At 49.0% G+C, this 24,769-nt stretch overlaps 2 protein-coding genes across 3 annotated transcripts in view; both read right to left on the reverse strand.

Moving 5' to 3' along the window:
- Window positions 1–533: 533 nt before the first annotated feature.
- On the reverse strand, window positions 534–3,222 carry Pnma1 (PNMA family member 1). Its single transcript, XM_021179113.2, has 2 exons — window positions 1,205–3,222; window positions 534–1,098 (listed from the first exon to the last, which is right to left on the reverse strand). The coding sequence occupies exon 1, from the start codon at window positions 2,328–2,330 to the stop codon at window positions 1,269–1,271; it is 1,062 nt and encodes a 353-aa protein (XP_021034772.1). The 5' UTR covers window positions 2,331–3,222; the 3' UTR covers window positions 534–1,098; window positions 1,205–1,268.
- Window positions 3,223–6,659: 3,437 nt separating this feature from the next.
- The window catches only part of Mideas (mitotic deacetylase associated SANT domain protein), a 66,836-nt gene continuing 48,726 nt past the window's right edge, over window positions 6,660–24,769 (reverse strand). For both annotated transcript variants that reach the window (XM_021179360.3, XM_029484528.2), the window contains exons 4-13: window positions 16,577–16,922; window positions 14,817–14,883; window positions 14,212–14,354; window positions 13,987–14,090; window positions 13,304–13,379; window positions 12,590–12,678; window positions 10,787–10,936; window positions 9,276–9,488; window positions 7,248–7,444; window positions 6,660–6,975 (exon numbers count right to left, since the gene is read on the reverse strand). In XM_021179360.3, coding sequence (XP_021035019.1) covers window positions 6,816–6,975; window positions 7,248–7,444; window positions 9,276–9,488; window positions 10,787–10,936; window positions 12,590–12,678; window positions 13,304–13,379; window positions 13,987–14,090; window positions 14,212–14,354; window positions 14,817–14,883; window positions 16,577–16,922 — 1,545 coding nt within the window. In that variant the 3' untranslated portion in view covers window positions 6,660–6,815. The remainder of the gene's footprint in view (window positions 6,976–7,247; window positions 7,445–9,275; window positions 9,489–10,786; window positions 10,937–12,589; window positions 12,679–13,303; window positions 13,380–13,986; window positions 14,091–14,211; window positions 14,355–14,816; window positions 14,884–16,576; window positions 16,923–24,769) is intronic.

The raw sequence follows: 24,769 nt of genomic DNA on the forward strand, positions 1-24,769 counted from the left end.
AGTCACACAATGACTTTAAAACAGAAAGGTTGCTAGCTAACCTAAGCCCCAATTCAATTTTCTATCAGATTTCATAGAAACATCTCTCTTCGGTCATTATCACTTACCTTGAGGAAGTCATGTGGAAATTGAACCCATTGAAAGGTAGATGTGGTAGTGTATGCCTAGAATCCCAGCCCCCAGGAGGTAGGCAGAAGGATCACAGGTTCAAGAGCAGTAGCCCATGCTACACAGTGAGACTGGATCTACAAGAAATAGCTAGGTGTAGTGGCTCAAACCTGTAACCCCAGGACCGCTGCAAGTTTGAGGCCAGCCTGGGCTACAGAGTGAATTTCAGGCCAGCCTCAGCTACAGAGTAGGACTGTGACAAAACAACCAAGGAACCGCCCAACCAAGATGTGTAGGTGACACTGCAACTTAAGTTCATATTCATAGCAAGGAGGGTAATTTTTGTTTTGTTTTACATGAACAAAAGTCCTTGTTAGGAGAAAAATATACGGAGCTAAATTAACTGAAAATTTTTATACGTGTCAGGAAAAATGAGAACTTTCAAATTTTTATTTGTATACATCTATTCAATAACGTCAAACTTAGAACCCTTAGCATTGACCAATTATTAAATGACTAATCTTTGAAGTGAAGGAAGTGTAGATTGGGCATGGCCACTCTCCCCAGGACTTCTGTCTTCCACCGTGAAGAACTGATTGTGCAGCTCTGTAAAGGCCTGGTTTTTTCTAACATGCCACTTTTAGTCCGAGGATCCTTTTCAGGGAAACTGATTCCAGTGTTGAGCCGTGAGGAATTAGAAATCCGCATTTTTCAAGATGAGTAATATCCTCTAATAGAATCACATTCTTTCCATCGATACAAATTGGGAACAATTTACAGTAAAACTATCCACAGTGTTAGTAACAAACACAAGAGTTTGTACTGTACAGTCTGTGAACCTGGCGCGCATCAGAACTTGCAGCTTGGCAACCATCTTGACAGGAAGTGTCACAGCTTCATGTTTTCTTACAGCTGTCAGAGATGTCCCCAGGAGGGCTGGCATCAAGCATTCACTTTAGGCAGTAAGGACCACCTTTACCGTTGCAGCTCCTGTCAATCACACAATTCTGTGAATGTTACAGGAATATGCGGGTCTGACTTCCCCATCCCATCCCTCAGAAAACAAAACCAAGCCAGGAGGAGGCTGGGTGCTTACTTTGAGTGGCAGGCTTAATAAAATGTCACAGGGATATCAAAAGCAGCCTGGCCAATCCTAGGACTCAGAAGTGTCCCTCCAGGCCTAACTGCAAGAGGGCGGCCTCGGCCTCCTCCTCTTCCTTCTTGGCTTCCTCCTCTCGAATCTGCACCAGTAACTGGAAGAGGTTGGGTGCGGGCCCTTCCGCAGCCCCAGCCAGCCACAACTGCCTTCGGAGGGCCCCACTGTGGTTGGCCCCAGCGATGACCTGCTCCAAGCGAGCCTGGTTCACGTTATCTTTATCAATGGCCCCCTTGTCTACTACCTTTTGCAGCAGAGGCTCCAGACGGATAACATACGAAGATAACTTTTCTCCTGGGTTCTGGTAAGTGTTCAGAAATCTGACCTGTGCATCTCTAGAGCTCTCCACACTCCCAAAGACCTGCTCAAGAGCCTTCAGGCATTCTGCGGTCGTTATGGTAGGGTTGTTGGTCTTGAGGATGCGGATGACGTCAGCAGCGGGGCCTCTCAAACTCTCCATCAACCGCCGTCTCTTTTCTATATCCGACACCTGCCATTCCTCTATGATTTCATTCGAGTGCTCCAGCCAGGAATCAAAGGTTTCCTCGCCAGGCCCGGGAATGTCCTTCCCGGAGAATAACGTCAGCTTCTTATACCATATGGACTCAACAAGAGGTTGAATAACATTACCCAAAATATAGTTGAGCATCTCTGCTGACATTTCCGGGCCTGGAGCTGGAGCAGGGTTCTGAAACCCAAGCACACGAGCAACATCTTGCACAGTCCACCCTTCCCTAGATAGAAAGAGATGCAGCCTTTCCAAGAACTCTGCGTCGGAAGTGGGGGGTTTAAACACCACTTTCCAGAGCCCTCCTTTGCCTGGCATCTCCCTGGGTATCAGGGAGTAGTCCACTGCCCCAGTGAGCTCTAACAAGGCTGCTTTAGCATTTTCTTCCCTCCAGAACATTCTCCCCAGTACTCGATAGGATACCTGGGGCATCGCGGCATGGAGGGTCTCTTCGATTTCGGTCTCATCACAGTTCACAGGGATCCCCCAGACCAACAGAGCTTTCTGAGAGTTCACATCCATTCCCCTGCACCAGTCTTCCAATAGTGTCATAGCCATTTCGCCCAACTATTAAGAGTGCCAGTTCTACAGACACTGCTTGGACTGGCTCACGAGGCTATAGGGCCTAGGATAAATACAACATGCTCTCCTCCCCCGGTAGGCCAGGGGGCGACAAGCTTCAAGCAACCACAATTACCAAAAGACACCAGAGTTCCTTCTTGTCCCTTCCAGGTCCCAAGTCAGTGTCGGGAGCCACGGGACACTCCGCCTATCACTCGAATGTCGCCCCCTTTGGTCCGGGCAGGGAGGGCTGAACTGGCTGCAGCTGTGTCTGGCGTCACCACTTTAAGAGAGGGAGCAAGGTGGGCTCAAGGCTGATGGCTCCGGGCGGGAGATGGCTGGGCGCGGTCGCGGGGCGTGGCAGCTCCTCCCACCTCTCCCCGGCACGCCGGCGGGCTGAGGGTCACGCGAGGCCGTGGCTTGGCTATGTGGGGAGAGGCGGCACTCCTAGCACCGGGGACCCAAGGGGTAGGAAGCACGGGATGGGGGAGGAACCGGACTGGAGGCAGCTCTGCCCAGCGCTTATGTCCGCGCGCTCCCGCAACGGCCGGCGTGCAGCTGCAGAGGAGGGCGGAACCGGCCGGCTAGCCTCCCCCAGTGTCACCGTGACAACTGTGTCCATGACGACGCGAGATGCTCGGGCTCCAGAGGATCTGGCGGTTGCTATGGTGCCAAGAAGGGGTTTGAGGAGTCTATTCTATGATGGCGCATTTCTTTTTACAGCCCCCCACCCCCCCACTTCCCCGATTCTTTCTTAACTATTGCTACGCATGCTTTATTTAATTTTGCCGTGGATTTAAGCTGGCCTTTTTGATATGCATCTACCACGACGGACTTGACTCATATTGCTCATCTATTCTATGCTTTCACTCTTTAACTCTGACTTCCGGGAACCACCTGATCCCACTCTGCAACTACTTGGTTCCTCCCCACAAAACTAGGAAAGAGAATTCCATCTACTGGTTCCTGTGAGTGTCTGACTTGGCTTTCTTGTTTAAAGTGTGTGTGTGTGTGTGTGTGTGTGTGTGTGTGTGTGTGTGTGTGTGTGTGTGTGTACACAAACCCCCCTGACTGCTTATCTTTGTAGCCAGGCAAACTGCAAGCATATTGCCTTCTTGTCCTTACTGAGTACACAAGATAGCAAAACAGAATGTTGATGGCCCCGAAAAGGGGTGTAAGTTCTCTTCAAGCAAAACAAGGCCTATCACACCCAGACGGCAAAAACACCCCTATAAGAATGTGGTATTCAACAATGAATTTTTTTTTAAACCTTATTTAATAAAAGGTCTTAAGATACAGAACATTCAAAAGTAAATAAGTTACATAGGTACAGTACAATCACAGCAAGATTCTCTTTAGTGTATTAATTTTTTTTTATAAAAAGCACACAAAAAATAAAATTTTCAGTCTGGTCTATCACAACTGTACACAAAAAGGTAATATTTATATATATATATATATACACTATTTTAATATGTAACAGTCTTTTTTAAAAAGAGTGCCACAGGCAACAAACACATGAAAGGCAGTGTCTGACCATTTTGTTTCAAAATAAAAGGAATATACTTACTTTATGCTATTAAAATATTTGTACACTAATTACAGACTGTCAAGGCTGTTCTGTGCTCCATCCTCTCCAGCAAGGCCTTTAACGTAAGAGACAAATGAGGAAAAGTTCTAACAGCTGCAATTTTTTTTTTTGAGGCAACAAACACAGCCAAATGTGGGTTAGACACAACTGTTTTTTATATAAAAATATGCATACTTCCTGTAAAAACCTAAGGGGTTAGGCTTTGCCACTCTGGTAATAAATAATAACCCAGAACAGTGAGTCCCAATAAAAACATTTAAACAGCTGAGGCGTGAGGACTGTTGCACTCTTCCTCCTCTGTCTTTAACATCTGGCACATGAGAAGAAAGAGGTTAGGTGACTGAGGCAGTTAAATATAGGCAATCCCTTTAGACATCATGAGCACAGGGCCTCTGTGCCAGGGTTGGAGGTGGGGCGGCAGGACGGTGGGTGGGTATATACTTTAGCTCTAAGGGGGCTGCTGAAGGCTTGAAGGACAGCAGTGAGGGCAAGAGACCTCAGAGATGGCCCAGAACACAGGCTCGGTCAGTGTCATGGCCTTCTCTGAATGCAGATGGAAGCTGGGGGACAGGCAGGGTGACATTGTATAGGGATGCTATTGTCAAACAGGGAGCTCTGAATAGAAAGAACAACAAAAGCCAAGCCCAGTGTGTTCATACGAGAAAGCACCAGTAAGGACACGCCTGCGCCAGCCTCCTGCCACACGTGCATCTCCGCTTTGAACTAGTTCAGTTTCCACACGTGCGCATGGAGCACAGGCCCCTCTAAAACAGTGTCTGGTGGGATCACTACCTAAAGGTACCATCTTGATCCCCCCCCCCCCCCCGTGGCTATAGTCATCTGGTCTCTGTGAACTTAGAAAAGTTTTTGGGTTTGTTTGTTTTTTAATTAAGATTTCTAAGGATTAGTTGGTACCACTGAGCTGAGGAGTCTCATGTGGCTGAAGGATCTCATGTGGCTGCTATCATCACCTGTCCGCCAAGGGGCCTGAGCCAGATATGGTTTAAATAGAAAAGAACCTTGGGAAACCTAAGTGGCACTTTGGGGCTGAGCTGTGAAGGCACGCGTTATAGAAGTGATTTAGAAGAGATCCTAAACTTGTTGCCCTCCTGCTTCTAGAGGGTACCAGATTTTTGTAATCCCGGGACTTCGAGCTGATAGAAGCCTATGAAGGAAACAAACCGGGGAAACTGAAGGTGAAGGTAACTGTCTAGGTATCTAGGGGGACAGGTTTGTTATTTCCACCCGCAGCTCTCTCATAGAACCATACTAATGTGTAAATGAATGCAAGAAATACCCAGTAGTCTGTAGCTTCAAAACAAAACCCCATCTCTATTTCCAGTTCCCAACGGGCTGCAGGCTATCTCTGCTCCTTACTAACATTCTGAACAGTCAGACACACGGTCACTTAAGACTCTTTTGTACAACTATAATTAAGTGATGATATCAGAAAAGTGGCTTTAGGCCCCTACTGAACTGGAAAACGAAGGGGACTCTAGAACATTCCAACCCTTCAGTAATTCCATGCCAAATATGGTTTCTTCAAGCCAGAATCGAGGCTGATAACCAAAACTAGAATTCTGGCCTCTTGCCAACTCCCTCGAGCATTTGAAAGTACAGAAAGGGCAGGACAGAGACCTGCCTTTGATCTCACCCACATCTGCTGGCTTCCTGTGACTGATAACACTCCCTGCCTTCCCAGCCCAGTCAGTTTCTGTCATTCCTGTGGCCAAGAGCCACAAGGTAAGGGACCCCAGGGCCTTGGAACTGGGGGAGGGTTTGGGGATGCCAAGAAGGTGCCTTATTTTGGGATAAATGCACTTGGACCTCTGGAAAGCAAGAGGCCCCTGGTCCCTGAGGATGTTAAAACTTAAATATTAAAAAATAAATAAATAGTTCCCAAATGACAACAAGCCACAGAATGAAGGCTCCTGTCTAATCTAGTTAGGGGACATCACCCTCCAAGGGAAGAATCCAGCAAACTCCAGCATGCCGTATTGGGGGTGGGGGAGTGGGGCTGTGAATATCAACATTGAGTGGGGTGCAGTGGAATCAGCTGGCAGCTACTGAGAACTCGACGGGCAAGAAGGAAGCTGGCACCAAAGAGCAGGCCAGGCCTCTCTGGGACCTGCTTGAGGCTCCTTTAGCAGCCTCCGGGACTCAAAGGTATAAAATGCTAGTCATGGGTTTGTCAAAAGATTTCTCGGGCCGAGCTCTGCATCTTCTGGCCTCTGAACAGTTCCTCTCCGTGTAGTAGGCTGAGAGCAGGGCACAAACGCCAAACTTTTGAGAAAACTTTGACAGCCCCAGACAGGCTGTTAACAAGCAGCAAAGGGGTTGAAAATAGCCCTCTGAGATACGCCTAAGTAAGTGGGGACCTCCAGATGGGATCGTTGGAGCAGCTCCGGCCTGAGCGTGACGGCACAAGGACAACACAGGTGTTAAGGCCACCTCTCTCTAAGGAGTCCCTCTGGGGGCATAGATAAAGGTCCGCACAGCCTTCCAGGTCCTCTGCGGAAGGAGGAACAATGCTGCCATGGGGCGAGCTTGTGCTTGGCTTGCCGTGGTGGCTTACTAAGGACCTGGGATGAAAGAGGCACAGATGCAACAGCAGAGATCAGAGAAGCAGCTGTAGAGCTCTACCCCATTCCAAGTGGCCCGGCCTCTCTAGGCTCCGGGAAAGCAGAACTCGGGACCAACCAGATACTGAGAGAACTGGATCCTGCAGCTCTTAACACTGTCCTTGGCCTTTGTAAATAAAAGAGCCGGTTTATTTTTCATTATCGGGTTTGTTCTGCAGAGCAAAGTCCAAGTGACCCTCTCCTGGCCCCTTCTAGAGGTTCCAGGGACTGGGGTGCTGGGGAGCCCGGCAATAGGATCCAGCAGGGTCCTCAGCCCTTCTCCCCTTCGCCGCTCTCTTCTCTCAGCGCCTGCTGATGCGCGGCGGCCGCTGCAGCCTCCTTCTCCTTCAGCCTCAGAGCTGCGGCCTTCTTCTCCTGCTCGGCGTGACTCTTCATGTGAGCACTGCGGCTCTTCACCTTGTAAAACACCCTGCGGTGGGCAGGAAGGGCTCGGATGAGAGAGTCACCCCTCCACTCTTCACCCTCAAACCCCAGCCGGTCCACCTAGCCCCTACCCTTGCCCCGCCCATTCGGGAGGTTCCCGCCCCGCCCCTTCATACCTTGCCTGCCTCAGGATGCCATTACCCTGGAAACCCACTGAGCTGATCAAAAAAGCAGATCCCGGGCCCCGCCCCCAGCAGCGTCAAAGTCCCTGCCCTAACATTAATGGGTTCCTCTGAAGATAAGGAAGGGACTTCTTACCTGCCGCACTTTTTACAAGGGAAGGTGTTCTCCTGGTTCTGGGTTTTATTAAATGCCTCGGTTTTTTTCTTCTTCTCTGTGAAAGGCAGTGCCCTTCGGGACTTCCCCGGCCCCTCTCTCGGCTTCTCTGAGGTCTGGACACCTGCAGACCCCGGGGCATTGGGCTCATGGCTCCGGAGAATTAGAACGTCATTGGCCTGGAGACAAGCAACAAACAGGGTGTGTCTTAGAGGCAAGTGTGAAGGCGAGGTTCTGGCATCTCAAGAAACAGAGGGCCCTAAAACGTCACACATCCCTGCCAAGTGGTCAGGGACAGGACCTGCTGGCTGCTTCCAGGAGGCCACTGCAGCTGGCACTATCACAGAGTGGCTGACACAGTAATTCTGTGCCACACTCTGGCAGCTATAGGCATCAATACTGACTCTGTGTTCACGGTTTTTGTTTTTTGGTGGTTTTTTTTTTTTTTTTTTTTTTTTTTGACATTTAGTCCAATCATATCTCCATGCCAGAGAAACATGTGTTCACATAATGTGTCAGGTGATAGGAAGTCAGCTCCTCCAACAGGAGGGAGTACTTGCTGAGGAAGTACTAGGAGGGGAAAAAGAAGAGAAAGAACAGGTATCAGAGAGCAGAGGAACCATGGTGTGCACCCCAAGGACGTTTAAAGGCCTGCGTTAGTCTCAGGACAGGAACCCCAAATGGCCATCAGAAGCGATAAACGTGCCCTCTGTCACCCCTCGGACAGCAGACACTGCACACTCCTGGCAGGCTGGCAGCCGAGCAGGAGGCACGCAGGTGTGTCTGGCTGACAGGTGTCCTGCAGGGAGAGTGTACACACACTTCCCCATCTCTGCGACTTCCTGGAGAATTCTCCTAGGGAAGCTAAAATGAGATGCCTTGCTTAGTCTGTGAAGGGGACAGACCTAGAGCCAGGTCCAAAGGCATCTCTGCCCCTGATTTCCCTCATGCACTCAGTGGGAGTTAACGCTGTGCAGTTACTATGAGGAATCAGTGAGATAGCAGACATGAAGCACTCGGCAGAGAACATACAGCCCCCCCCCCCTTTTCTTTTTTCTTTTTTTTTTTTTGGTTTTTCGAGACAGGGTTTCTCTGTATAGCCCTGGCTGTCCTGGAACTCACTTTGTAGACCAGGCTGGAAAATTGTTGATGTTTAATGGTTCCTTTTTGGTTTTTTGAGACAGGGTTTCTCTGTGTAGCCCTGGCTGTCCTGGAACTCACTCTGTAGACCAGGCTGGCCTTGAACTCAGAAATCCGCCTGCCTCTGCCTCCCAAGTGCTGGGATTAAAGGAGTGTGCCACCACTGCCCGGCCACAAGGCCATTTTAAAAAAAGGTTTATCATTATACACTGTATTTATTTATTATGAGTACACTGTAGCTGACTTCAGACACACCAGAAAAGGGCATCAGGTGGTTACAGGTTGTTGTGAGCCACTGTGTGGTTGCTGGAATTTGAACTCAGGACCTTCAGAAGAGCAGTCAGTGCTCTTACCTGCTGAGCCATCTCTCCTGCCCTACTCCAGACAGTCTTGCCAGGCTCATGTTCTAGGGGAGCCATGAGTGAGCCGCAGCTTATGAGTGCTTCCCCTACCGCACTACTACTGGGTTTTCACAAGGCCTGTTTCCTCTGAATCTCAGACACAGAAACACTTACACAGTATGTGCATGCATGTGTGTATATATACATACATATAATATGCATGCATATACATACGTGTATATACATATAATTACATACAATTATATTTTTTGTATTGGAAAGATAAATTGCAGTCTGAATCAGGCTGTCCACAAGCTACATCACCTTCAACCCCAGTTTGCTTAGCTGTAAAGTGAGCTTCATCATAGTCCATCCTCAACCACACAGGGTTGAGACCCAAGGAAGTTAAGGGCATAAAGGACCTATAACCATGAGGGTCACCAAGGTCTTGCTGTCCTCCCACCCACACCTCAGGCCTCGCTCAGCCTTCCTGCCCTGCCCTCAGGGAATAAAGGTGGAGGTCACTTACCGCCTCATTGGCCTGTAGTGTCTGTGTAGCTTTGACGGCAGCGGCCCGCCGGCTGCGCTCACGCCCCTCCTCCTGCTCTCCCTTCTCCTGGGTGTCTGGCACCTCCTCCTCCCCCTCCTTCCTGGGTTCTGTCACTTCTCTCTTAGGCTCCGGCCTCTCTTCACTTGGGGACTCTCTTCTGGGAGGAGGCACCCTTGGGAACTTCTGAGAAGTCTATGGGGGACAAGAATGAACCCAGTCATTCCAGAGTGCAGACTCTGATCCATCCAAGGCTCTGAAGCACCTGCTGGGTCTGCAGTCCTGTCTTGACCCAGCCCAGCCTCTGGTACTGGGACTCTGTCGTAAGTCACAGCTTTCCTATGCCCAGTTGGCCCAGAAAGAAGATGATAGTCTCACCCTGGGTGCCCTCAGGGTGAGACTGAGCCAGGGATATGGAGGGAACTTGCCAGGATCCACAAACCACCTGGCCTCCTGGAGACATGCCCAGAATCTTTTGAGCACCCTTTGGACACAGTGACCTCGTGTGCCAGGCAGTAGCTCTGAGCTCCAGTTTAACTGTCTGTGATACTTTAATCTCCATCCCCCATCTATAATATGAGGACCAAACTACTCCCTCATCTCAAAGCGGAACGCCACCAAGTCTTGCCTTGTAACCTAGAGACAAGGTCAAGAGGATTTCTGGGCACAAAATTAAATCACAGTGTCTCTCAAAGACCACGTCAGGGTTGGTGTTAATGTGCCTCTTCCCTAGACTTGATAATCTGCCTAAATGAGAAGCCAGCCCTGTCTCAGAGGCCTGGCATTTAGTGACAGGGTTTGGTTTTCATGTGGACTTATTTTTCCCAGTACCTTCTATTTATAGGCAACAATACTGGTTTCTATTTATGATTGTAATATAAAGCTTCCCTTTTGAGAAAAAGAGTGGGCTGACTCAAAAAAAAAAATAATAATAAAAGTTGTGTGGGGGGCTGGAGAGATGGCTCAGCGGTTAAGAGCACTGACGGCTCTTCTGAAGGTCCTAAGTTCAAATCTCAGCAACCACATGGTGGCTCACAACCATCTGTACAGCTACAGTGTACAGATATATAAATACATAAAATAAATAAATAAATAAATCTTAAAAAAAAAAAAAAGTTGTGTGGGACGTGACAGAAACAGTAATTGTGGTGTGTGTTAACGCATAGACAAAGCAGAAATCATAAAGGTGGTACAAGAAGAGCTGGAGCCCAGAAGTGACCTTGGTGGTCTGCTCGGAAGAGGCAGTAAGCCAAAGCTGTGCCGCCGACTCTCCAGTGTTCAGCATCAGCACCATCACTACGACCGGGACAGTTGATACCGGAGAGAGCTCAAAAGGGCCAGGGCCTGGGCCACCAGCTCCTGGGAGCTGCCAGGGGGCTGCTCTCCCCCTCTGTCAGCCCTGTATAAACCCCAGGAGAGTCCTCAGGCCTCCAGTTAGGTCCTGGCCTAAGGTGTTACCCAGAGTGATGCAGCAGAGCCGGGGAAGGGCTCACCTTAACGTCCACCTCAACCTCCTCTTGGCCTGACTTCTCGTCACCGACATCCAGGTCGCCGAAGGTAAGCGTCCCGTTGCGGCCGATTTTCACCTGTTTCTTGTAGGTGTAGTAGAATTCCACACACTGGGCCACAGTCTTGGTCTGGATCTGAATTAAAGCCACATGGAGGTCAGGGGGAGCCGACATGGCTCACCTTTCTCGTCTCTTCATGTTCCCTTTAAGCCTTAGGCAAAAAACTAAATCCCAAACCCCAATTCTCAGTGCCTACTCCACAATGAATCTCTGGCCAATGCAATTAACGGAGGCTTCTGCAGCTCTTTAGTGAAGGCCCAGAAGTTCTGGGTAGATTTGACTGTGGACTAGATATTAGAGGGTCGTGACCTATGAGAGTCCCAGTACAAGAGGCTGCACTGGGCCAGTAGGGGCTCAGGAGGCCCGGCTGCGTCAGGATCTGTAACTAGCAGTGTAAGTGAACTCATTCTTATCCCTCTAACTTCTCGGAGTCCCCAGGTGAAAGAAAGAGGGCACATCATCCTAATTTTTGCTTTTCAATGTATGCATTAAGTAACGTGATGTCTGAACCACTAGGCCATCTCCACGGGCCTCTCACTGTGCCTTTAAATTGCTTGCCAATGCTCAGGGAACTTTTATTTGAAAATAATCCTCTGCCCCTGTGCTAGGCACTGAACATATGGTCTGAACACGGCTAGGCGAATGCTCTACCATTAAATAGTACTTCCAACCCTACCCACCTCCATTTTAAATTTTGAGAGTCCCACTAAGTTATCTAGGCTGACCTTGAACTCAGTTTTGTTTTTTTTTTTTTTTTAGTAGCCCAGGTTTGAACTTGTAATCTTCCTACCTCACCTACCCTCCTCCCCAAATAGCCATGATTGCAGGCCTATACATCCAGGCTCAGCTACAGCTTACTTTAAACGATTTGGTAAAACAGAAGTGGGGGGGGGGTGTAGAGAAGATAGCTCTGTGTATTTCGTGGGTCTGTGTTTAGATGCAGAGAGAGAAAGAGACGAAAACAAGACAAATGGTAAACCCCAGAAAGGCATTAATTAATGGGTGGTCATGGAATTACTCTTCTCCATTTTCTATACATTTGAAAACTTCAAAGTATCTGGGCACCTTCCACATCCAAAGCCAGCCCCAATTACAGCCCCAATACAGCAGTGCATCCCCGCCCCCACCCCCCTTCATCAATCAGGGGAATAGATCCACTCCTCTCAGGGAGCAGTGCAAAGGAAGAAAGAGAAATGTCACAGTGTCCTCGTGTCCGGGAGGATTCAGGGACAGCCTAAGGAGGAAGCAGAAGACCCTCCCCACATTGCTAACTGCCACCAAAGGGCTACACATCCTAAGGTGAGCCCCCCCCCCTTCCTAATTTCTGTCTTTCCATGTGTGCAGAATAAGTGATGCGATGTGTGATACTAGAGCACAGATCATCTCCATGGTCCTCCTCAACACTGGCATCCAGCTCTCCTATTTCAGAGTCTAAGGGACCACTGGGTTGGGTTTGGCCGATACACTCCCATATAAGGACTGTTTTCTCTTGCCTCCTCTACTTGCCTGCTAGGTTCGGCCCTATCTAGGCTTAAAGTCCCGGGAGCTCAGAAGTCAGTGGAGGATCCTCTGTGGAGCTGTGGTTTATCAAGCTGCCTCTGAAGCGACTTAATAGCAGTGACGTAGCCGCAGTGATAGGGGCTGAACTCAGGCACACTCGACGAACACCCTGCCATCTGGCCACTTGCTGAGTGACCACAGGACCCCCCCTCACTCGCCCCTGCTCACCAGCTTCTGTACCAGGAAGAAATCTTTCTTATAGATGGCAATGCCCTTGTTGAACAGCTTCCTCTCAGCCGTCTTCCACTGGTCAGAGCCTGCAGGGCAAAGAGGGGGCCGGGTTGTGACTCGGGCAGGAACATGAGCATCCGCACTGCAAGGCGTGAGTCTGCTTTGGTTACACACTACCGGCTTCCTGAAGCCTCCCTCTCCCTGCATGTCAGGTGTGAATGACCATCGGAACCCTGTCTTTCAAGGCCTGAGAAAGACTAAACGCTGTAAGGTGGAAACAACCTTTCGGGGCTGGCTCTGCCTGGTACAGACAAAAGGGAACCTAACAGAGGCTTCTAGGATCACGTGACTGTGTTCACGCCTCTCTTACAGTACAGCGTCCAGAATAAGACAAGCACTGTAACGGTAAGTTCCAGGTACCTGACATCAGTTTGGACTGCACGCCCTAGGTTTGACCTTTGACCTCTATACCTGGTGACTAGGGTTTTTTTTTTTTTTCCCTTTTCTTTTTGGCCTCAGCTGCCTACCCACTTCAGGCTTCCCCTCAAGGGCATGGGGAGCCCCAAGAGAGTGATATTGATATTAGTTTCCTTGCTCTGACTGTTGGCTGACTGCCTGTCCCAACTCTCATTCAGGGCTGTGTCTCAGCCCCAAGCTGGATGCTGGAGAGCTTTGAGGCTCTGGGCCCCGTGACCACCCAGTCAGGCCCACCTGTGTAGTGATATGTTGCCAGTGGGTGATTGTGGGGCCGCAGGGGCCTCTTCAGTAGCAGCTTATTCAGCGCCTCCTGGAGGGGAAGAAAGGGCAGTCAGGAAGCTGGAAGATGTGACATGAGTGACCCAGGCCAGGGAAGGAACATGTGGAGAGCCTCCTCCAGTGGCTGGGTAGAGTAGTCACTTACGCTTGCCTGGCCTAAGTGCTGAGAGACAGGGCACATGGGAGTATGGTAAAAATCACAGGAAATGGGGTGCTGAAGACTCGGGTCGTCAGGCGTACTTTAAGGAATCCACAGCCATCAATGCCCTTGGTGGCAATCCTGTCTGAGAGTGGGGGGATCTACTAATCTAGAATCAGGGAACAGACTCAACAGTAGGGCCTTGCACACCCAGCCAGGGTTTGAGACTAGAGTTCCCTTAGGCCAAACTCCAACAGCCTCTTCCTTGCTCAGACACCCCCGCTGTAACTGCCTCAAATCACCACACCACGTCATCCCCATACTGAGGAGGCCAAGGCAAGGCAGACAGTCATATTTAGGGGTGGGGGTTGGGAGAGGGGAAATAAAATTTTATACCACCAAGCCTGGTTCTGGCAGCAGGTAGGGAGAAACCTGCACTTGCTTTCTTAAAGGACTGCCACCCCCCCACCCCACCCCCCATTTAATAAGGCTTCCTTACCAGGATGTCCCCCCGGGACTCATGCAGATAGTGCAGGGCTAGTTCCTGGTTGGTGCCAGCCCCAGGGAAAATGCTTGAACAGGCAGCTGTCAGCAGGTCATCCACTGGACTCACCAGAAGCATTGGGAGAAAAGGAAATCAAGTTAGGGCTGGATCCTGCAGGACCCAGCCCGCCCATCTGCCCACCATCCCGCCATGCCTTGCTCCCTGGAGATCTCTCCTTACCTTGTCTCTGCTTCTCCCAGCTGCTCTCAAGATGTTCCCATGGCTGCCACACCAAGTCAGCCTTATGGGGGTCAAAAGCTGCCAGCGCTCGGTCTCTCATCATGGGAATTTCTGCCTGGAACCGGGTCCCGACGTTGATTCGTCTGCAGGGGTGCAAGGGCAGGGAGTAAGGCCTCACATTGTGAGGACAAAGAACCTGATTTTCTCCCAAGAATGGGAAGGAAACGGTACAGCTGGCAGATGGAGTGCAGTAAAGCCATAGTTGGGTGTAGGGACTGTGGCTTCTGGGAGACAGTGAAGACAGCCTGGCCTGGGGCATGACTCCATACTTGACAGATCAGGAGAGACTCTTGGACCCTCCCGCCCAGCTCTCCCTCATGACAAATTCGAGCCAACTTGTCCCTTCCCTTCCCTCTCTCTGCAACGTCCACACAAAAGCTGGCAGAAGACAAGAGAGGCCAGGATAGACTACAGAAGCTCAGAGAGTCTGACTGGCTCTAAGAAGGCCCCACAGAACCCTCCCCTTGCTCCCATGCTAATCTGCAATGCATTGGGCCCACCTGGGCACCCACACATCATGGGCCTGGGGCAGGGGCTGCACTTACGGTTCGATGCTCACAGGGGTGGCCTCCCCCATCACAGAGAGGACAGGCGGGGTGACTTCAGAGCTATCTACGAGCAAAGAACAAATTGGTAAATGGCCTCTTCCTCCCTTCAGGAAAACACTCCTGTCCTAGACGGCTGTCCTGCATGCAAGAGTCACAGCGGTGACTCATTGAGTACACTCGGAACCCAGGCACCCTCTGTCCTTGCTCTGCAATCTGACGACTGTGCAACTCCGGCCCCGTATTAAACATGTGAGGGCCTCAGTTTTCACATCTGCAAAAGGGGTTCGTTCTTTCTGTCTCCTGTAGGTAATGAGATGTCTGAGTTAAAAAAGAGCCTGGCACTCCACAACTGTCAGCTATCATTGTCAGCACAACCCCCAGAAGCCCAGCCCCAGCTTCCAGGAGCTCCCTCTCTGCACGCGCTGCAGTATAGAGCTATGTTTTACTTCTGTTTTGTTCTATCAAAGAGGCCGGGACGAAGCAGACCAGGAAGATGGCAAAGATCTCTTTATAATTATCTTTTCATCTTCTCTCTGGATTTTTTTTTTGAGGGGGAGGGGCCTCACCTTTCTTCTCCAAGTTAATCTTAAAGCCTTACTGGATGAAAACACTCCCTTAATCAAAACAAAACAACACACCAAACCTCTGCTGCTGCCCCCTGCAACGTGAGTGAGACAAAGTCTGACCCCCTCGGCTGTTTCAGGCAGTTCCCTGTGCTCCCACCCCATGACCCAGGCTCTCACCCCAACCTCACGGCCCTCACTCCCCCGCTCAGCCCCACTCCACGCCTGCAGTGCCTGCCCCTCCCACTCTGCAGTTCAAGCTCAGCTATGGCTCCACCCTCTCCCAAATTCTTTCCTTATCTACCCAGGAGGCTGCCATAGGTTAGAAACTTGGTGTCGGCCTCATTCACTGCCTGCTGGTCCCACACTGCTGGGAGCCTCTGCTTTTCTGTCTCCCAAGCTTTCTTGTCAATTCCCCAATGATCCCACCCTGCACTTTCTTTAGAGTAGATAATGGTACCCATACATTCTTGGAGCCTGCACAGGATCCGGTTTGAGGTTTTACACCCAATGCTCAGTAAACACTTGCTGGGCACACTGACTGATATCTCGTTGGCTCTGCTCCGTGATTTCCAACCCAAACCAAGCCAGAGAGAGAAACTTCTTCCCAGGTAAGCAAAACCCGTGCTTGCCAACAGCAGGCAATTTCCATCCACAGACACCAGGAGGCACCAGCGCACTGCACCATGGGTGATATCTGGGGTCAGAGGTTAACTGGGAGAAGACTGCACCTACGCCATTCTGCTGTAAGGGGTCAGGTGATCCCACTTTCCAAAAGAAAAGAACCCCTTTGCAAAATGGACATTTTTAAGCCTCACAACACCAGGGCCTGTTCTTGACCAAAACGTATCAACAAGCCCAGGAGACCAGGTCAGCCACCTACTATGAATAATGAATGAATAACTGATCCCCACCACAGCCTGAGGAGGGAGCTATTAGATTGAATCGTAAGGAACTGCTGTTTGTGGAGCAGCTGAGTATCAGTAATTCCGTCAGCAGCCAAGCATGACTAATCAAATCCTGATCCTTGCTGAATATTGAACGAACTGGGGTCTGAGCAGGTGGACTTGCAGGTCTGACAGTAAAGGGTGGACAGAAGATCAGAATCCAAACAGGAGGACCAACCGGCGTCCTCCAGCCCCCAGTCCCGTATAACCCACCACCACCGCCACCACAGCCACCAGGGTCACTTACTAGAGCGGAGCAGGGTTCGATGGGCACTCTTTGGCGTGATAGGAGGAGGGGCCGGGATGTTGCTGGTTGATATGATGGCATTGAAGTAGAGGCCAGAGCCTTCCCGGACCGGGCTGAGAATGGGGGGCGGTGTGTAAGGGGGCAGCTCAAAGCTCCGCTCAGAGGGGTGGTCAGCAAGGCGCACAGGAGAGCGCAGGTGGCTCTGGTAGGGGGTGATGTTGGAGTAGACAGGAGGGGCGATGAAAGTGCCCGCCTTGGTGGGGATGATGAGGGGCTCCGGCCGTGGCCGCTGCTTTGGTTTCCGCATGGAAGGCTCCCCTTCCAACTTGACGTTCAGGTCTTCAGCCTGGAGAAGGAAACAAAACGAAGAGGCTCGGCCTCTTGCGGCCCCAGAAACCTGTCGTCCTGGAAGACGGAGAACGCCTTAAAGCTCGGCTTATTGCCCCACCAGGCAGTCACAGGCTAGCAAACTTCCCAGGAGGCCACAGTGAGGGGTTTAGGTTGAGGAAGCTGTCTGTCCTACTTTTACTTTTCTCTCTTTTCTTTTTAAAAAGATTTATCTATTCATTTCACATATGTGGGTACACTATCACTGTCTTCAGACACACCAGAAGGTGGCATCGGTTGCCCATTACAGATGGTTTGTAAGCCACCATGTGGCTGCTGGGATTTGAACTCAGGACCTCTGGAACAGCAGTCAGTGCTCTTAACCATGGAGACATCTCCTCACTTCCCCGCCGCCCCCCCCCCCCCCCAAGACAGGGTTTCTCTGTGTAGTCCTGGCTGTCCTAGAACTCACTCTGTAGACCAGGCTGGCCTCGAACTCAGAAATCCGCCTGCCTCTGCCTCCCAAGTGCTGGGATTAAAGGTGTGTACCACCACGCCCGGCCATCCTCACCTTTAATGTGAGACTAGAACAGGAAATGCCTACCAAACCTGGGAGCTATGAAGATTAAACCAACCAGTCAGTATGTGGAAATGAATAAGCACATTTGTTTTTTGTGGGTGGAGATCAAATCCTCGGCCTTGCGGATGCTGGGCAAACACTACACTACTGAGCACAATTCCAACCCACAGCATTTCTCCCTCTACCCTGGCGTTCAGATCCTCGGCCTAGAGAGGGCAGCAGAGCACAGGCGGCCCAGCCTCCTATGTAGCAATATGAGTGGATATATGGAAATCAATATTGTGTGGTTGCAGTAACAGTTCTGTCATTACTGATGTCCAGAGTCTGTATGGGATAGAAGCCTGCGTTGTCTGAGCTAAGGCGTAAGAGTCAGAAGATCTGCTACTGTCAGAAGCTAGCCCACCCATGTTGTCAGAGGCTGGCCTTCCTAGCTTGCCCTTCTATATGGTGTGCCTTATGAGCATCTACTGAACAGAAAGCAGGGCCATCAAGAGAGAGCCTTTCTTAGTCCACGCTAACACTCTCCAAGGGGAAGCAGCAACTACGGCATCTCTGGTCACATAGTAAACAAAGGTCAGTCAAGTTGGCTCGAGTGCTGCAGGCTCTCCCCCCTTCAAGGATCCAGCTCCTTCAAGCTCATTCCAGCCAAGGGGGGGGCTCTCCTTCTGAGGCCCGGGCATGACCTTTTCTTTCTGTGTGTTCTCATGCTCCTTCTACGAATTAGGACAAACGGAGAATGTTCATTCCTCTGCCATTAGAGGAACAGTAATGGCTACCCAGGAGGAAACTGCAGAAGAGCCATGCTGCTTGGATTTGTCAGTTTGACATCAAACAAACAGAGCAAGGAGGAGGGGCTCTCAGTTCAGAAACCGCCTCCATTAGATGGGCCTGAGAACAAGTCTGTGGGGCAATTTCCTTAACTTCTAATTGATGGAGGAGGCCCAGGCCACTGTGGGCAATCCCGCCCCTGGGCAGGTGGTCCTGGGTTCTCTAGGAAGGCAGCTGAGTGAGTCATGATGACCAAGCCAGTGAGCGGCATCCCTCCATGACCTCTGCATCAGCTCCTGCCTCCAGGTTCCTGCCTGTGTTCCTGTGCTGACTTCCCTCATGTCCGACTGTAAACTACAGGATAAAATAAACTCTTTCCTCCGCCACGGGTTGCTTTTGGTTTTAGCATTTATCACAGCAACAGAGAACTAACTACCTCTGGAGCTAAAGGCCTCCCCACCCCCACCCTCCGTGCCAGACAATCCTATACAAAACCAGCTCCAGCTATTTACAGGTAAGAGATTTAAACTGTTCGGAGTATTTTTGACCTTCAAGCTGTGACAATGCTATTGAGACCATTTTAAAAAGAAAGAAGTGGGGGGCGGGGGGAGGTTGGAGACAGGGAAGAAAGGAAGGAGGGAGGGAGGAAGGAAGGCAGGGCAGGCAGGCAGGTAGGCAGGCAAATAGACCATATGTATGTATTCTGATGCAAGCCGAAGATATTTATGAAGTGTTACAATGTGAAATGCGCCTCAGAACGATTCAGGATCATGAGTGCAGATGAACCAAGGTTGGCTGTGCTCTGATAGAATTACGAGACCTGGGGGATGACTAAGCATTCAGTCACGAGACCCTTCTCCACTTTTATGAATGATTGGAAATGTCTACAATACAAAGAAACATACTAACTAAACAAATAACAAAATATAACACCCCCCTCCCCCATATCAAGCCACAGAACAAGACCCCAGAAAGCAGACAGTTTGGGGCTAACTCTCCTGCAGGATCTCTCAGTAATCTCGGAGCCCTCTGGTATAGCCAAACTCCTCAAAGGCAATGACTCAGAAGATGTGATCTAGGGTCAGCTCTGCCATTCGCTGGCCATCTGACCTCAGGTGAGTGCTAAGGCTTGCGGCGGTTTGCGGTTTGGTGATGGGAACAGAACCTGAGTCCTGCACATGTTAGGCAAGTGCCCTACCATTCATTAAGCTACAGAGCCCCCAGTGCTACAGTTGAATATCATTTGCACCCCAAGTTCACAGTCACGGGGGTTTAATCCTCAACGCCTGATGTTAACAGTAGGAAGAAGGCGGAGACTGACGTCTGGGTGATATTTAGAGGCAAGGAGGTGATTTATTAGCATAACGTAAGGTCATCAGAGTGGAGCCACCATTGCCCAGTCCTGTGTGGACCAGAAGAATACAGACAGAGACAGGCAGATGACAGACACATGTGTTCCCTATCTTTTTCCCCAGTGAAGCACTGCAATCAATGATCTTGGAACTCTGCCTGCCTGCCTGCAGGTTGATTGCCCCCAGAAAAGGCCCCTGGACTTTGTTTCTCTAGAATGAGCTAACCTAACCCTCTTCATTATGTTAGCCTGTCTCGGGTGTTTTTTTTAGAGTGAGGAGAAGCAGGCTAATGCAGTCTCTTGACTTTCCTGAGCCTGTTTCCTCAGGTATGAAATGGAGACACCAACTGGTTTCTCTGGCTCCTTCCTACCCTCTGTCAAGACAAGCTACCAGGCCTCAACTTCCAGCCTCCAACATACTTTCCCCACCACAAAGAAGACCTCAGAGATCCGATGAGCTTGAATCAATTACCTCACAATGATCTTAAAGGCCCTGTCTCTTTCCTATTATAGAGAACAAGCATGCAGGCCAGCTCTTCAACAGAATAAACAGGAAATCTGAACTGAATGGAAAAAAACATTCCCAGAGATATCAGAACAAACAGCTTGACAAAGAATTAAAGACCCAAGACCTGAGGTGGATGTGGGGTCAAACTGGCAAGCCCAGCCTCTTAGCTGCCTTGTGCCTGCAGGTGAACGTTATTACTTGGAGAAGCAACTGGGGGGGGGGGGGGGGGTGAGGGCTAGGCAGAGTTTGATAGCTCCAAGAACTACCAGAATAAAAGCTGTGGCTCAGAATAACAGCAAGTGGCAAACAGGCTTGTCCTTACATGGAAGAATGCTTAAATTGTCTCATCTGTTTCTGATTAAGTAAAAGTGACTCAGGATTGCTAGAGCCCTTTGCTGCCCAGCAGAAGTCAAGAGAAACACTCTTGGGAAGACTCGAAGAGACACAGGCACACAGACACACACAGACAGGCACACCCACTGGCTTTTCAGGTCAATTTTAACAAGTGGCCATGAAGTCATGGCTTCAGACCTAGCAAATAAAATGGCATATAAAGATGAATTCTTCTAGATGGCAGGAAGATGTTAGAGACGGCTTTAAATTAATGTCCTGGGTGCGAACGTGTTAATTGAGCACTATTGAAGAGAAAAAAGATTTTACACAAAAAGCAAGCATGGCTTAGCTGGGAACAGCTTGGTGGCAGAAGTGTTGACAGGAAAACATCAGGGCATGATTTGGATCCCCAGAATCCACATAGAAAAGCCAGATGTGGTGGCAAACATCTGTAATCTCAAGGCTAGGGAGGTGGCGGCTGGGGGATCCCTGGGGCCCGCTCACCAGCCAGTCTGACTGAAGCATTGAGCTTCAGGTTCTGTGAGAGATCCCATCTGAAAAATGCTGGTGGAACATAACTGAGAAAGACATCTAACATTATCTTCTGGCCATCACAGGCACACACACACACACACACGCACATCTGTACACATGTGCATACATATACACTAACACACAAGTGCTGGAGTTATTTATCTACTTTTCAAGATATAGTATCTTGAAGAGAAAAAACAAGCAGACAAACAACCAAACAAAAACAAAAAAACAATAACGGGTCTAGAGAGGTGGCTCAGCAGTTAAGAGAACTGGCTGCTCTTCCAGTGGATCCAGGTTCAATTCCCAGCACCCAGAGGGTGACTCACAACTAACTGTAACTCCAGTCCCAAGGGAACTGATACCCTCTTCCAGCCTCCATGAGCACCAGGCCCATATGTGGTACACAGACATCCATGCAGGCAAAACACCCATTCACATACACAATAAACAAGCAAGCAAGCAAACAAACCTGAGAAGAGGAAACAGTAGTAGCAGCAGCAGCCATGCAGTGGTGGCACACACCTTTAATCCCACCAGAGGCTGAGGCAGGCAGAGATCTCTGTGAGTTCAAGGCCAGCCCTGCTCTTTAGAGCTAGATCCAGAAGAGTCAAGACTACACAGAGAATTCCTGCCTCAAAACAAACAAACAAACAAACAAACCAACAAAAAGCAAAACAGCAGCAGTGGCCATATTAAGAGTACCTTTGTGTTGGGAGCTGGTGCTTATGAACTAGCTTCCATTGCACAATCCCAACCTTGGTCTGTTAAAAGAAGCTGTGGCTGGGTAGACAGCTCAGCAAGTAAAGTCCTTGTCCTCTAAGTGTGAGGACCCGAGTTTGGACCCACGTAAGGTCCAACAAACATGGCATCTCTGCCTGTAATCCCATCACTCCTATGGAAAGTGGCGATGGAGAACCCCGGGAAGCTGAAGAGCCAACCAGCCTGATGACACTCACAGCTGCAAACAGTGACATACACTATGGCAATCAAGTGGGAGGTGCAGATGAACACAGAGGGTGCCCTCTGACTTCCTCACACAGGACGGCACACGTGCTCACGTACATACGTACACATTTTTTTTTAAAAAAAAAAAGGTGGGCTAGATGGCTCAGTGAGTGAAGGCACTTGCTACCAAGCCTGACAACTTGAATTCAATCCCTGGAACCACACAGCGAGAGGAGAAAACCGATTCACACAAATTGTCCTCCGATACACACCATGGCATGCACACACTCACACACATACACTCCCAAATAAAGCAGATGTTTTTGTTTTGTTTTGAAGAACAAAAACTAAGAAAAAAAAAAAAGTAACAGTGGGGCTGGAGAGATGGCTCAGCGGTTAAGAGCACTGACTGCTCTTCCAGAGGTCCTGAGTTCAATTCCCAGCAACCACATGGTGGCTCATAACTATCTGTAATGGGATCTGATGTCCTCTTCTGGTGTGTCTGAAGACAGCAATAGTGTACTCATATACATAAAATAAATAAATAAATAAATAAATAAATCTTTTTTTTTTAAAGTAACAACAACAACAACAAAGTAGAGAGGTGGGGGCAGAGAAAGTTATTGTAAAGTCAAAGCCAACCTCAGGCTCATTTTTCCTTTGGAGACAGGTGCCCTCTATAAATTTCAGGTTGGCCTAAAACTCCCTCCAAGACCAAGATGTCCTGAGCTCCAAGATCCACAGAGCTTGGGAATTAAAGGCATGCACCACCAGGCCCAGCTCACAGTCAGACATCTTGCATACACAGTATGATGGATGCTATGATTTGATGTGGTTTGTCCTCCCAGGGTCTACAGAGCAGAGGCCTGGTCCTCAGAGTAGGGTGTTGAATGGCAGAACTTTATAAGTCAAAGGGACTGATGCACGGTAGCCAAGTCGGGAGCATGGCCTTTGGAAGACACTGCTGCTGCTGAAGAACTGAGTTAGCTCTCAAGCAAGCAAGCTGTTAAAAAGGACAGGCCTGGGCTGGAGAGATGGCTCAGTGGCTAGGAGCACTGACTGCTCTTCCAAAGGTCCTGAGTTCTAATTCCCAGCAACCACACGGTGGCTCACAACCATCTGGTGTGTCTGAATAGAGTAACAGTGTACTCACATACATGAAACTAATAAATAAATCTTTTTTTTAAAAAAAGGACAGGCGTGTGCTTTCTATCTGTCTGTCTCTGTCATGCCATCTGCTATATTGTGCAGGGGCCAAGAGGGCCCTTACTAGAGGTTGAAAGTACAAAACCATTTAATCTTGGACTTTTAACATCTAAGACCATAATCTGGATAAACTTCTTTACAAAAAAAGCACCAGCTTATTATTTTAATACAGCAACATAATATGAACTAATATACTTGAAATTTAATTTAAAGACAACCCGACTGATACACAAGGAAGTACGATGTGACCTGAAAATTAGGAAATACCAGTGTGCTAGTGCACACCAGTGATCCAGGCATACAGGAGGCAGAGGCAGGTGATCTCTGAGAGTTTGAGGCCAGCCCGGTCTATGGAGTTCCAGGACAGCAGGATTGCAAAGTTCCGAGAAACTTTGTCTTGAAACACAACATAAATAGGAAAGCCTGAAGACAAAGTGGTGAGACCTTTAAGTGCTGACGGACAATGACTACAAGCCTAAGACCTACGGCACTCAGCAGAGTTATCCTTGACAAAGGAGACCAAAGGAGGCGCTTTCCAGAAATCAAAAATCAGTAAAACTCATCATTAGCAGACTCACACCAAAGGAAACCTCGAAGCAAGTTCTTCAAGTAACACATAACCTATCCAAGATAGATATCCGAGAACTGGACATATGAGACAGGAAATTAACAAGAAATGGCACGAGTAAATGGGTAGATCCAAGCACACCCATGTTCTGTTGAGGACAATATACGAAAAGTAAAATACCTGCCAATAATTCTTCAAGCTAGGGATTGGCAGGAAATGGAGTGAAAACCTTCTAGGAACTCTGTTCTGTCCAGGAAGTGGTGAAAGCCCTTACATTATATTTCAGTGAGTCAAAGCTACATACTGTTTAAGTCTCTAGGGGTCTCCTCAAGCAGGGAATTAAACTCTATGCCATGAGCAGTCGCTGTGTATACCACAGGAGCTTCTCTCCTATACATCTAAAGGGTGTTAGCCATGTGATATCCCTCAGGGAACTGAGAAAACTGCAGAAATCCAAGTAAAGTAACCACCAACAGAGAAATAAGTCTATAACTAATACATTATATATAACTAACTAATACATTGTATATAACTAACTAATACATTGTATATAACTAACTAATACATTGTATATAACCAACTAATACATTGTATATAACTAACTAATACATTGTATATAACTAACTAATACATTGTATATAACTAACTAATACATTGTATATAACTAATACATTGTTGCCGGGAGTGACAACCCCAGTCAACTGAAAGCACAAGACACACACACAGACATACACACACACATACTCAGCAGTACATAACAAAGACAGGATGGCATTAGCAGAACATAACAGCAGGTGACAGAGCTCGACCTAGGTGTATCAGGACTCCCAGGCAGACAGCACAGCGAGGGGCTGCTCCCAAGGGCTGGAGATGGAATGAGGACTGCGAAACCCAAGTTCATTAAAAACTGGAGATACGAATTCAGTAGCCGATTGGGCAACACCACGGCTTTCATTGCTCCATTAATTTGTTTCTCTTAGAATACTGCTAAGTGACCAGATCTTAAATGTTCTCACAAAAAAAGAAAAATAATAATAAGGATGGGAGATAATGACTATGCTAACTACCTT

This window comes from Mus caroli, unplaced genomic scaffold (assembly GCF_978045245.1).
Source record: "Mus caroli unplaced genomic scaffold, Mus_caroli_1 scaffold_14, whole genome shotgun sequence".
NCBI lineage: Eukaryota > Metazoa > Chordata > Mammalia > Rodentia > Muridae > Mus > Mus caroli.